At 37.9% G+C, this 15,002-nt stretch overlaps 1 protein-coding gene across 13 annotated transcripts in view; it reads right to left on the bottom strand.

The window, feature by feature from the left end:
• Nucleotides 1–15,002, bottom strand: part of USP15 (ubiquitin specific peptidase 15) — a 128,112-nt gene that overhangs the window by 86,050 nt on the left and 27,060 nt on the right. For all 13 annotated transcript variants that reach the window (XR_011380130.1, XR_007919692.2, XR_011380127.1 and 10 more), the window contains exon 3: nt 5,622–5,752. Coding sequence is in view for 3 of the 13 variants with exons in the window: in XM_002711302.5 (XP_002711348.1) it covers nt 5,622–5,752 (131 nt within the window). In the remaining 10 variants the exon portion in view is untranslated. The remainder of the gene's footprint in view (nt 1–5,621; nt 5,753–15,002) is intronic.

Here is a 15,002-nt window from a genome sequence, read left to right as displayed (position 1 = left end):
ATGATATTTAGGATTAAGAACTATAGGTGACAGTGTAAGTTTACTCAAACTGAAAACTGCTATATTACCATAAATAAGGTTCAAGCACTAAATGAAATCTAGCTCCTTGTCCAAAATTTAAGATTTATAGACATGCAAAAATACTTTCATTAATTCAGGGCCACAATGAAGGCAAGGTTTCTTTACCAAATTTTTAAAGAAATACAAGTGTATACAAAATTAAATAAAACTTCTCTTTGTTGTCAAAATCAGAGGGTATTTTATATAGGCAATAAATATATTTGATAACTGTAATGTCTATTCTTTATATCTATCTGTGAAAGTTTCACAGAAACTACTTTATTCCAAGTGTCCCACACAGCAAAATGAGAAGAGAAACAAAAATAATTTCTAAAGAAATTTGGTACTATAAAGCAATTTGATGACACTAGGCCTGATGGACATATTTAATATATTTTTAAAAGATTTTTGTTATTTATTTGAGAGATAAGAGTTACAGAGAGAGAGGGACAGACAGAATGGTCTTCAATCCACTGGTTCATTCCCCAAATGGCCACAATGGCTGGATCTGGGCCTAACCAAAGCCAGGAGCTTCTTCAGGATCTCCCACATGGGTGACGGAGTCCAAGCACTTGGGCCACCTTCTACTACTTTCCCAGGCCATAACAGATTGCTGGATCGGAAATGGAGCAGCTAGATCATGAACTGGTACCCATATGGGATGCTGGCACCACAGGCAGAAGCTTAGCCTAACACACAACAGCGCTGGCTCCCAGATTTAGTATTTTGAAGTAGCTATGTGCACATTTAAAGCACTTAGTAAGCACCTGTATCTACTGTACGTAAATAGTAGTTCCTGGCATCAGGATAGGACTAGCTCAAGTAGATAACTAGATAACTACAATAGTGAGAGGAAAAGAACTAAAAGACCAAGAGTTCAAAATGGAACTTTAAGAGCCAGCACTGTGGCACAGCAGGTTAAAGCCCTGGCCTGAAGCACTGGTATCCCATATGGACGCTGGTTCTAGTTCCGGCTGTTCCACTTCCAATGCAGCTGTTTTGGCTTGGGAAAGCAGTGGAAGATAGTCCAACTCCTTGGGTCCCTGCACTCACGTGGGAGACTTGGAAAAAACTCCTGGCTCCTGACTTCAGATTGGCTCAGCTCCGGCCATTGCGGCCATCTGGGAAGTGAACCAACGGATTCTCTACCTCTCTCTGCAACTCTTTCAAGTAAATAAATAAAAAACTAAAAAAAAAAAAAAAAAAAAAGGTAACTGTAAGTATTCTTAGAAGATGTGATCATTCTTTTCCAGAGAGACTTGTTGTGGCAGAGCAGGTTAAGCCACTGCTTGGGAACACCAATAGTTCCAGCTGCTCTGTTTCAGATGCAACTTCCTGCTAAGCATCTTGGGGGACAAAGATGATAGCTTGAAGTGCTAGGGGCCCTGCCACCCATTATGGGAGGCTGGATGGAGGTTTTGTTTTTTTTTTTTTTTTTTTTTAAGATTTATTTATTTATTTGAAAGTTAGTTACACAGAGAGAAAAGGAGAGGCAGAGATAGAGAGAGGTCTTCCATCTGATGGTTCACTCTCCAGTTGGTTGCAACAGCCAGAGATGTGTCGATCCAAAGCCAGAAGCCAGGAGCTTCTTCTGGGTCTCCCATGAGGTTGCAAGGGTCCAAGGACTTGGGCCACCTTCCACTGCTTTCCCAGGCCATAGCAGAGAGCTGGATCAGAAGTGAAGCATCTGGTTCTCGAACCGGTGCCCATAAGGGATGCTGGTGCTGCAAGCGGTAGCCTTACCTACTACGCCACAGTGCCAGTCCCCTTGATGGAGTTTCAAGCTCCTCAATTTGGCTTAGAACAGTCCTAGCTGTTGCAGGAATTTGGGGAGTAAACCATTAGATGGAAGATCTTTTCTGTTACCGTGTGGGCTTCTCCATAGGCTCCCTGAGTATTCTTGCCATGTGCAGTTGAACTCCGATTAAGAAATGACTGAGAGAAAGCTACAGTGAGTACATGTGCATCCCAGATGGGAGCATGGTCTTTTAAAAAATCTAATCCTTAAGTAATGTTCCCATGAGTTCTGCTATATGCTGTTAACTGGCCATATAGACCAATCTTGGTATAAATAGGAAGGGGACTACCCAAGGACATGGATATGAGATCATTAAGGATCTTCTTAAAGGCTATTAATTTGCATGCTAATAGTACTATGAAGTTAAATTTTAAATATATTTTAACCCCATAAAACTTATAATTAATGTTTTAAAGGTTCTAAATTATGATTCATTCATAATAATTACTTCCTATAAGTCTACATGTTTACTTGTGGAAAATTGTTCTTTCCACTCTGAAGACTATTTTGTACTTCAAGTTGGGTCTGTGGGGGCTGGCGCTGTGGCGCAGTGGGTTAATGCCTGGCCTGAAGCATTGGCATCCCATATGGGTGCTGGTTTGAGACTCAGCTGCTCCACTTCCGATCCAGCTCTCTGCTGTGGCCTGGGAAAGCAGAAGATGGCCCAAGGCATTGGGCCCCTGCACCCATGTGGGAGACCCAGAGGAAGCTCCTGGCTCCTGGCTTCGGATCAGCTCAGTTCCGGCCATTGCGGCCAATTGGGGTGTGAACCATCAGATGGAAGACCTCTCTGTCTCTGCCTCTCCTCTCTCTGTGTAACTCTGACTTTCAAATAAATAAATAAATCTTAAAAAAAAAAAAAAAAAGAGAGAGAGAGAGAGAGATAGGTCTGTGGATAACATATTGTATCATTTTTTGTTTAAAATGGCTTTTCCAGGGTTCATGTTAGGTATAGTGGGTAAAGCTGCCCCCTGCAAAGCCAGCATCCTATACAGATGTCAGTTCATGTCCCGGCTGCTCCACTTCTGATCCAGCTTCCTGCTAATGGCCTGGGGAAAGCAAAGAAGATCGTACAAGTTCTTGGGCCCCTGCCACCCACATGGGAAACCAGGATGAAGATCCTGGTTTGGGCCTGGCTCTGCTCTTGCTGGTACAGTCATTTGGGGAGTAAACCAGTGAATTGAAGATATCTCTTTCAAATAAATAAATAAATAAATAAATAAATTCTTTTAACTGGATTTTTCATCTTCTTTTCTGAAGTATTATTCCTTGGTCTTAGTATTCTATGTTGGCAGTTATTTTCTTTTAACATACCTTAGGACAATTTGGGGGCCAGTGCTGTGGTGTAGTGGGTAAAGCTGCCTCCTGCAATGGTGGCATCCCATATGGGTGCCGCTTTGAGACCCAGCTGCTTTACTTCTGATCCAGTGCTCTGCTATGGCCTGGAAAAGCAGTTGAAGATGGCCCAAGTCCTTGGGCCCCTGCACCTTGGTGGGAAACCCTGAAGAAGCTCCTGGATCCTGGCTTTGGATTGATGCAGCTCTGGCCATTGTGGTCAGCTGGGGAGTGAACCAGTGGATGGAAGACCTCTCTCTCATCCTGCCTCTCCTTCTCTCTCTCTCTGTAACTCTTTCAAATAATAAATAAATCTTTAGGAAAAAAAAAAGACCATTTGCTGTTTCTGAATTCCACTGTTTTATTTTATCCTTACTTTGAAAATAGTATGAAGGTATTTTAAAAAGTTTGAGGAAAAATGAAATTAAAACATAAGCTAATTTCGATTCAACAAATTTTGAAATCCATACAAAGTTTTCTCACTATTTACATTTTTCATGAACTTTGTGAATATCCCTTGATTACCTTTTTCTGCAGCTACTATTGGTATTATGTTTTTGCCTTTGCTTTTCAATTTTTTTATTGGGTACATGTTGTTTGCATTTTTTCAGCTTTGGATTCACAGCATTTCTTGAATCACCAGCTTATCTTTCTCAGTCTGGGAAAATTCTCAGTTATTATTTCCTCAAGTATTAATTCTGATTCTCTCTTTTTTCTCCTTCTAATAGTCAAGCAACAAGCATTCAGGTTAAACTTATTCACCATATTCCAGATATACCTTCAATATTTCTGTATTTTTCAAATTTTGTCACTAAACTACAAACTATATATTTTCCACTGGCACCATTTAGTTTACAAATTATCTCTTCAATTCTGTTTAGTATCATAATTGAACATTAACTCTGTATTTCATATTATGCTTCAGTTTCAGAATAATATTTGGTTCTTGTGTAATAGTTTGCCCTACTTTTCTTTTTTTTTTTTTAATAATAAGCACAGTATTTAAGTTTCTACCTAATAAGGCTTTATATGGATTCTTTAGGGGTCTATTTTTCTTGGATTTTGGTTCCTTTGTATTTCTGTTTATCTGCCTATTTTTCTTTTTTAAACTGAATGCCAGACACTATAATTTAAACATGTTAGAGATGATCTGAGGCACAGAACGATATTTAACTTTGTTTCCGCATTACAGCTAGGGTTCCTAACTCACATATCATACAGAGGTTTCAAGAAATCTAAAGTCATTTTCCAAAGAATAATAGCAATGAAGTTGTTGGCTAATCTATATAGTGAAAATTTATACAATATAATTAGCTGTAAGAAAAAAGGTGTATTAAGATTAAATTCATAATTTAATACATTTGAAGAAAAGCTGGACATAAATTTTCCTTTATCCTAGGAATGAAGACCTTTTTCTAGTTCTTTTATAGTGAAATGGGCTATTCTTTGTTCAAAATACTCAGTTCTTTAGCAACTGCAGATAAAGCAACCAGACCACTGTTGGCATGCCTAAAAGAGGAATTCTAATTGTGAAATGGCCACCAAAAAAACCCAAAAAGAATGAAATCAAAGAACTGAACTAAGACTTAAAGGCATATTCTTATTAAGACAGATTCTAATATATCTTAACCATAGATATACAATATGAATTATTCATAAAGCATTATGTAGCATCAGTTCCATATAATGTTCAATGTGCTGCAGGATTTTTACCCTTGTATTATCTTATTTGACTTTTTAATTGTTTCTATATGGAGGGGAAAAAACCCCTATATAAATAATTTATGTCAAGAGATTCTAGCCCCTTCCCATTATCCCATGCCCACCCCTGAATAAATTATCAAATATTTATGTAAAGTTGGTTGATTTACTTTAAGTATTTGGCATTCTAATATACCAATATCCTAACTTTCATAAGTCAATTTTTAGACCCCAAAATGACAGAAAAATTGGTCAGTTTTAATGTTTCTAGATTATAATTGTAACAAACAACTTTAAAATTAAGGATATGAAAAAAATCTACATTCTGAAGTTAAAACATTTTAATGTTACAAAAAATATTTTTTCAACAGTTTCTTCCATTATTTTCTGTTTTATCAAAAAAGCAGTGCAGCACAGAAAAGACAGTTAGGTTTCCTAACTTCCTATCCTGATGTGACCTCCTAAAAGACTCTGACCCTCTTTTTTTCATCCTCATTTCCACATCTGTAGAATGTGAACAACAATTATTATAGAGTTTCTTGTGAGGATTACTTAACAATATGTAGTATCCTTAGAAAAGCATGCATGTGTTAAAAGTTCTAATTATAATTTAGTGTACAGTATTTCGCTGGTCTTTTTCTCTAAGATAAGTTTTAATGCTTCATAACTCATTGAATAAAATGTTGAAGAAAACCAAAATTTATATTCAGTTATTCTTAAAATGTACCTTCCGTGCTATTGGCTCCTGACCTTCCATCAATGTATACCAGCTGACAAGTTTATTCCAGCCTTCAGTTGGTAATAGTATATAATCCAATTCATCAATAAGATGCTCCTTAAGAGACTGGGCATCACCATCTGCAAAAGAACAATTAAACTCAATATATAAAAAGAGACAATAGTGTACACCTCTAAACACTTTGGCTATATACATCACAAATTTTTTGATCTCATACAGGATAATTTAAGAATTTGAAAGAATTCTGAGAAAACCTCTGAAAAAGTTGAAATTTCCTACATAATGCAAAATAAACTGCTGCTTTAAAAGCTTACAATGTGGAACAATTGAAACAATTGAAACAATGTGAACCATCAGTTTTCTAAAATATAATTTCTCTTTAATTAAGTTCTCAAAAAGTACTAAAGTAAGTTGTTAGCCAAGAGACTTGATGAAGGAATACTTTTCTAATATTTAAACTATGAGATATCCCTCACATTACAATAGTGTTCATTCTACCATCAGCTTATGTAGGAAATTCAAAGCAAATCAATAACCTTTTACAACGATTCCAAGACTTATGTGCTGAAAACCATGTAATTATTCCACAAGGTCTATAATGCAGATTCTTTTCACAGAAAATGGAAGCAGCTGTTCTGATTTATTTATTTTATTTATTTATTTATTTATTTTTTGGACAGGCAGAGTTAGACAGTGAGAGAGAGAGACAGAGAGAAAGGTCTTTCTTCTGTTGGTTAACCCTCCAAATGGCTGCCGTGGAAGGCACGCTGTGCCGATCCGAAGCCAGGAGCCAGGTGTGTCCTCCTGGGCTCCCATGAGGGTGCAGGGCCCAAGCACTTGGACCATCCTCCACTGCACTCTCAGGCCACAGCAGAGAGCTGGCCTGGAAGAGGAGCAACCTGGACAGAACCGGCACCCCAACCGGGACTAGAACCCAGAGTGCCAGCGCTGCAGGCGGAGGATTAGCCTAGTGAGCCACGGCGCCGGCCTCTGATATGTTTTTAATTCTAACAATCTACTTTTTAAATTTCTAAAATTTGAAGAAACTAAAAAATTGAGTACAAAGCACGACAAGGATCTAGAAGCAATTTCTTGTCCATCACATATCCTTGTCCATATGTCCATCAAATATGTCCATCACATTCCTTATCTAGTACTCATCTGATCATTTAAATTTACAAAATGCAGCAAATCAAATAGTTCAATGAATTATAACCAACTTAAAGGAGATTTTCTTGTTCTGAGTTTTAATTAACAGACATGGGAAGAAAAATTATTCTTTATAGCAGTTTAACAATGAGTACATATTATTCCTATTAAGCTTTAAAGATGTAAATCAAGAAGGAAAAAAGCAGAAAAAATTAACAAAACGTTATTCTTTCTAGGATCAATCTATGATCACAGAATCATACTAAACTTTGAGAAAAGTTGGAAATTTAAATGAGAAAACTCATGTTATCAACTTCAACAGCAGATACAAAGTATTATTTTATGCTCATTCTTTTTTTCTTAGTTGTAAATTTTAAATTACTGATGAAAACTAGTAATTTGAAACATTTTCAGAAACTTTCAGATGAAAGAACTTACATTTATTAATTGTGACAAGTGTACTGAGATGATAAAGAGGAAATGAGGTGAAGGATATATGGGAACTCGTATCACTACCTTGCAATCTACCTTTCATAAATTTGAAATTAATAAAAAGAAAAAAGTTTAAATAAAATAACAAAGGTTATTTAACTTCAAATAAAAACAAAAACAATCTGGAGGGGCCGCCACCTGAGGTGCCTACATCCCATTTGAGTGCCGGTTTGAGTCCCAGCTGCTCCACTTACAATCCAGCTCTCTCTTGTGGCTTGGGAAAACAGCAGAAGAAAGCCCAAGTCCTTGGGCCCCTGCACCCACTTGGGAGACCTGGAAGAAGCTCCTGGCTCCTGGCTTTGGATGGACACAGCTCTGGCTGTTGTGGCCAACTGGGGAGTGAACCAGTGGATGGAAGACCTCTATCTCTACCTCTCCTTCTCTCCCTGTGTAACTCTGGCCTTCAAATAAATAAATAAATCTTTAAAAAAAAAAAAAAAAAAAGGAACTCCACCAGGCTTTGGATCCGCACAGCTCCAGCCGTTGTGACAGACTGGGGAGTGAACTAACAGACGGAAGACCTCTTTCTCTCTCTCTGCCTCTCCTTCTCTCCCTGGGTAACTCTGACTTTCAAGTAAATAAATAAATCTAAAAAAAAAAAAAAAAAAAAATCCGGAAATATAAAACAGTAAAAGAGAGCCATGTGTGCTCCACTTTTACCTATTAATGTTATATTATGTAACCACTGGTAAATTAAATGAAAGGGAATAGAGAAGTGTACTTCAGTGGGGAGGACATTGTGAAAGAAAGAATGTGTTCTCAGAATTGTCAAGGTCATCTGACCATTTTACAATAAAGTATAAAAATAAAATACTGCACAAACCTCAATTTATGATCATATCAAAGTACTTTGAAAAATTAATGAAGAAGTATCTCATGGAACAATGAAAAAATTTCAAATACTGAGAAAATGTGAAGTGTAAAATTTTAAGTACTAGTTTTTGATATTTACTATAAAATGTATGACTTCTTATTTAAAGAAGTTATCTGATTTTTAAAATGATACTGGAAAGTCTGTGCATGCAAGAACAAGAGAATATCTTCAGTAAGGCAGCTTAAAGTGCGAGAAATCTGGGAACTTGTCCATCCAATGCTCAGAAGAATGGGTTTGCTATGTGTTTCATCTTATGTCTTATTTGAAAGAAGGCTATCAGATATTAAAAATATCCATATATAGAAGGAATGGAGGTAGAGTAAGCTTATTTGTTACTATAAAAAGTAGATGAAAATTAAGGAAGGAAACAGAAAATGAGGTTCTTGGGTTGAGCCATATTCGAGAAGCAATTAAAGAAAAATGTAATTGTACTATGTATGGAAGAAATACAAAACTAATCATGATACATTATCACTGAATAATATGGTGAGATTCAGTGACATGGAAAATTACTAAGAATACATAATATCATGGTTTAACTTGATCTCAACTAGTGCTGGTATTGTTTTTATATGTCTGGCCAATAATGTGAGAAACTTTATTGTTTTATTGTCCAAATGTAAACAGCTGCTAAATTCTAACAGTAAAGAGCTCATTTGGAAGAAACTTAAAAACAAAATCATAGCTCAGTCTATCTTAACTTGTGAGGTCAAGTACAGTGGCATTTTCAAAATAACTCTTTCAATTTATTTTTTATAAGACACTGAACATGAACCACTTTTTGACTCCCTTACTGCAGATATAAAAATTTAATTCATCATTATTTCCTATTTTAATCTTGATGTATATCAGAAATATGAGATGCTAATATCTAATTTAAAATCAATCCTTATTCACACTCATTAACAAAATGATAAGAACTGTATTGTCCTTCAGTTCCAGAATGTAACAGTATGACCCCTATAAATGCTTCAGTTTCGTCTGAAAAACATTTTTTAGTCAATTATTGTCATCTTTTCCCTAGAATAAAACAGTGAAGCTATTATGTGATGTGGTTTAGAGTCTAAACTGTTACTAAAATTCAACATAGTCACACAAACTGTTAAGTCGATTTTTAAAATACTTGCTACTGTTCCAACTGAGTGGCTATTGTTTAATAAGTTTACACTGATACAAAACATCTGAATATTTAAGTATCATAGAGATATTTATGATTTCACAATACTTTTCGTCTCACATCACAAAGCAAATCTAGGTAATTACAGCTATGGAATTATTTTATTATTAGAAATAATAAAAAAGGGCCGGTGACACGGCTCACTAGGCTAATCCGCCCGCAGCAGCGCTGGTACTCTGGGTTCTAGTCCCGGTTGGGGCTCCGGTTCTGTCCCGGTTGCTCCTCTTCCAGTCTAGCTCTCTGCTGTGGCCTGGGAGGGCAGTGGAGCATAGCCCAAGTGCTTGGGCCCTGTACCCACATGAGAGACCAGGAAGAAGACCTGGCTCCTGAGCGGCCATTTGAGGGGTGAACCAACGGAAGGAAGACCTTTCTCTCTGTCTCTCTCTCACGTCTAACTCTGCCTGTCAAAAAAATAAAAGAAATAATAAAAAATATATTCTAAGGTCTTACTACACATGTATATTACAGCAGATAACCATGTTATTTCACTCAAATCTCAAAACAGCTGTACAGGACTGGCACCTCCATTATGAATCAGAATACTTAATAACTTGTTCAAGGTCCTATTTAAAATTACAGGTACAGCACAATGTTTTAGTATAGAAAACCATGTTATCGCTGTCAATATTCAAAATGAAAAAAACAATGTTATCTCAATTTTCAAAACAAAAAAACATGGTATCTAAATTTTCAAAACAATACTATGAGGCAGATACCCATTTTAATTAGCAAATATGAGGGTTGTTGATTAACTTGCCCAAGGTTACACATACAGAAAATTATAAAGCCTCAATCAAACAAAAATCTATTTATTACCAATTCTTTTTCTTTTTTATTTTTTTAAGATTTTATTTATTTACTTGGGAGGCAGAGTTACAGTCAGTGAGAGGGAGAAAGGTCTTCCAATCGTTGGTTCATTCCCCAAATGGCTGCAACAGCCAGAGCTACGCCAATCTGAAGCCAGGAGCCAGGAACTTCTTCCAGGTCTCCCACATGGGTGCAGGGGCCCAAGGACATGGGCCATCTTCTACTGCCTTCCCAGGCCACAGCAGAGAGCTGGATTGGAAGAGCAGCAGCCAGAACTAGAACTGGCGCCTGTATAGGATGCGGTCGCCACAGGACTGCACCATGGTGCCATACCCAATTCTTTTTCTTTTATAAATCAATGCCTTGAAGAAAACTTAAGATATGAAAAAGTTTAAAAATCCAGAGTTTTGTGCATTTTTTTACAAAAAACTGGGAGGTTAGGTAAATGGTTTTTATCATACAAACACCAGAATCCAAATAGCAATTTCTATCTAGTAGCAGAATAAAATGATATGGTCATTTTTAAGGGGTAAAGAATACTCTCAAACTAAATACAGAACTGATAACTTGTTATTTCTGTACCAATATACTCTGCATAATAATATGCACATATTTGAAGTATAAAATTTGGTAAGTTTTGACATATCAACTCAACTCTGAAATCATCACCACCACTAAAATGATGAACATAATGAACATAGTATCCCCTCCAAAAGTTTCCAAACAGCTCTTTGTAATCTCTCCTTCTTTTCTACCCAGGCCCCATTTGTCCTGTTCCCCCAAAATCAGTAATCCGTGTTTCACAATTAATAGGCTAGTATGAGTTTTCTAGAATTTTACATGAAAAAAGTACCCACTGTCTGTTATTATAGACAAATTTTCTAGAATCCTACATGAAGAAAAAATCCTCTTTTTTAATTTCCTTCATGCCACATAATTATGCATTTTTATGCAATAAAAGTATATTCTTTTTAATTGCTGAATGGCATTTCATTAAATAGGTATAGTACAGCTAGTTTATGCATTCAGGTATCAATCAATAGGCATTTCACAATTTTTTTCTATTACAAATAACACCATCTGAACATTTAGTACACTTTTCATTTGGATAATGTTTTTAATGTTTAATGTTTTAAAACTCTTGGATAAACTCTTAAGGATGGGTGCTGAATATATAATTAACTTTTTAAGAAAAGCTAGATTATTTTCCATCTTGGTTATACAGTAAGTATCACATCACAGAAACAATGTACTTGCTCTATCATCCTTGACAACAATTGGTTTGGGTCCGTCGATGATTAATGAAATAAGCCAGGCCGGCGCCGCGGCTCACTAGGCTAATCCTCCGCCTTGCGGCGCCGGCACACCGGGTTCTATCCCGGTCGGGGCGCCGGATTCTGTCCTGGTTGCCCCTCTTCCAGGCCAGCTCTCTGCTGTGGCCAGGGAGTACAGTGGAGGATGGCCCAAGTACTTGGGCCCTGCACCCCATGGGAGACCAGGATAAGTACCTGGCTCCTGCCATCGGATCAGCGCGGTGTGCTGGCCGCAGTGCGCCGGCCGTGGCGGCCATTGGAGGGTGAACCAACGGCAAAGGAAGACCTTTCTCTCTGTCTATCTCTCACTGTCCACTATGCCTGTCAAAAAATAAATAAATAAATAACAAAAGAAAGGAAAAAAAAAGAAATAAGCCAGTCCTCAAAAGACAAGTATTATTTTTTCTCTGATATGTGGGAGTTAATATAGAATACAAAAAATATATAGGGATGAAATGAACATGTTGTGATTTGATTGTTGGCTTTAGAACCTGTTTATACTTCTGTGGAACTGTGGTCTTTCTACATTACTTACTGAATATTACCATTAGTGCTGCATTAAGCCTGTGATTATAGAGTGGACTGAAATTATCTTTTTGCAAAAATTGAGGAAAAAAGGAAGAAGGGGGATTGTGGGAGGGAGATAAGTATTGTTATTTTCTTAGAATTGTATCTATGAAATACATGAAATCTGTTCTCTTTACATCAATAATTGTTTTTTAAAATAGTCATTTTAATACATATATAGTCGTATGTTTTTGTGGTTTTAATCTTTAATATTAATGATGCAGAGCATCTTTGCATGTTTTTGAAAATGCTGTCTTCTCTGGTGAAGTGTTTGTTCAAGTCTTTCACTACTTTTTCCACCAGGGCTTTAGGTTTCCTTGAAATGAATTTTATTCCATTGTAGTAAGAATACATATTTTATATAACTTGAATGCTTTTAACTTTATTGAGACATGCTTTATCCCCCAAATCTATCTTGGTACATGTTCTGTGTGTGTACACCTGAAAAGAATGTATTATGCCGGTAAGTGGAGTGCTCCAAAAATGTCAGTTGGGTCAAGCTGATTACCAGTGCTGTTCAGTAATTCTTTGGGTTTCATGAGTCTGAATAACTATTTCCTTACCAGAATTGGGGCACTTTTACTTTCTTTCCTCCTTCTCGAACTCCTAAAATGTACATATTGGGTTGCTAGATAATATCCCCCAAATTTCTCAGGCTTTAGTTTTTCATTCTTTTTTGTTGTTCTGCCTAATTTGAAATCATGTATTTGAGTTTGCCAATTTGTCTACTTGATCAAGTTTGCTGTTCAAAGACATCTAGTGAATTTTTTCAGTTTTTCAGCTCCAAATTTTGTTTGATTTTTCTTTATAATTTCTATCTCTTGGTTGGTATTTTCATTGTATTACTTTTTATTCCCTGATTTTAGTTTAGTTGTCTTTTTCATGTAACTTGCTGTGCTTCTTTAAAGACAATTATTTCAAATTTTCTGTCAGGCAATCCATTTATTTAGAGTCAGTTTCTGGACATTTTTTATGTGTATGTGCATGTCATGTTTCCCTGCTCCTTGTAGCTTTGCATGTGTGTATGTGCAGCTGAAGAAAAAGACACCTTCTCTAGTCTTTATGGATTGGCTTTGATAGGGAAAAATCTGTATTAGTAGGCCTGGTTTTATAGATGTATCTTTTCTGTACTTAGACATATAGATTCATAATTAGAAAGGTTCAGTGGTTTTGCCCCCACCCTCTTCTCCATCCCCTATCAGGAGCCTATGATTTCTCCCTCCCGTGGGCCTGAACATTGTGGGGAGGCATACTCTAATCCTCTCCCCCTCCTCAACATGAAGAAACCTTGGGTTCTGAGTCTTCTCCAAATCCTATAATGTTTTGCTGGGTACAGCAAGTTGTCTATCTCTTTTCCTTTGTTCTTAACTGTCCCACCAAATTATGCCAGTCCTAGTAGTACACTGGGTGAGATGAGAGAAATAGCCTTTGAAGTAGCACACTGAAAGGCCAAGACACTAGCAGCACATTCTAGTCTTCTTCCTTTTCTTTGGGGGACAAACCTCAGGTCTATGCCTCCTCTCCATATTGCAGAACAACAGCAGATGCAGTAAGCCATTCACCCTTTTATTTGCTGTTAACTTCCCTTAAGTCAGGACTATATTAGTTCAGTCAGGAACAGAAGGTAAGACAGAAACTACGTAGAAGGGTACTTCACTTGTCTCCTTCCCTCCTAGCAGAAAAGCCTTGGGTTCTTATTCTTCTCTCCATCTTGCACAGTATTCTAGTTGCAGAAACCACCTTTCCTACTTCCTTGTTAACTTTCCCCAGGCATCAGGGCTCTGTATGAGGTGAAACAGAAACTGGCCTCTCAGACATCACATTGAAAGGCTGGGAAGGTAGACACTTCCCTCTCTTCTTCCTCAGGTATGAACTCTTTGGATGAGATAATCTCTTGGCTCTAAATTGTGCTGCCTTAGACAGAAGGCTCATGTGGGTAAAATAAAATCACTTTTCTTGTTTCAATCTGGTTGTTCTCAGATCTGTGCTCAGAGTACTGTAAATTCTTAAATGGTCTCTGAACTTTCCCATAGGGGATGCACAACTGTATTCTTTTTTTCTTTTTCTTTTTTTTTTTTTTTGACAGGCAGAGTGGACAGTGAGAGAGAGAGACAGAAAGAAAGGTCTTCCTTTGCCGTTGGTTCATCCTCCAATGGCTGCCGCGGCCGGCGCACTGCGGCCGGCACACTGCGCTGATCCGATGGCAGGAGCCAGGTACTTATCCTGGTCTCCCATGGGGTGCAGGGCCCAAGTACTTGGGCCATCCTCCACTGTACTCCCTGGCCACAGCAGAGAGCTGGCCTGGAAGAGGGGCAACCAGGACAGAATCCGGTGCCCCGACCGGGACTAGAACCCGGTGTGCTGGTGCCGCAAGGCGGAGGATTAGCCTACTGAGTCGCGGTGCCGGCCTGTATTCATTATTAAACCAGTGTTCAGTGTGTCTTTAGGGGATCAAGAGCTGATACTTTCTTTTCACCTATCTTCCCACTGTCATTCCTCTTCACAAGTTTAAATTATCCCATTAAGTGGGTATATATTAAGGATTATTACATTCTCTTTTTTTAATTTTTTTCTGATAGGCAGAGTGGACAGTGAAAGAGAGAGACAGAAAGAAAGGTCTTCCTTTGCCGTTGGTTCACCCTCCAATGGCTGCTGCGGCTGGCGCGCTGCAGCCAGCGCACCGCGCTGATCCGAAGGCAGGAGCCAGGTGCTTCTCCTGGTCTCCCTTGGGGTGCAGGGCCCAAGCACTTGGGCCATCCTCCATTGCACTTCCGGGCCACAGCAGAGAGCTGGCCTGGAAGAGGGGCAACCAGGACAGAATCCGCCGCCCCGACCGGGATTCTCTTGATGAAATGTCCCATTCCAGTTATCTTCTTGAAGTGATTTTCTATCCTGGGTATTATTCTGTGCTCTAAAACTAAATGTCTGATGTTAACAAGGCAACTTGGCTTTCTTTTGATAATGCTAGTAAGCTTTCTACTACTGCATAA

The sequence above is a fragment of the Oryctolagus cuniculus genome, chromosome 11 (genome assembly GCF_964237555.1).
Source record: "Oryctolagus cuniculus chromosome 11, mOryCun1.1, whole genome shotgun sequence".
Classification (NCBI taxonomy): domain Eukaryota; kingdom Metazoa; phylum Chordata; class Mammalia; order Lagomorpha; family Leporidae; genus Oryctolagus; species Oryctolagus cuniculus.
This window is presented reverse-complemented; position numbering and strand designations above follow the sequence as displayed.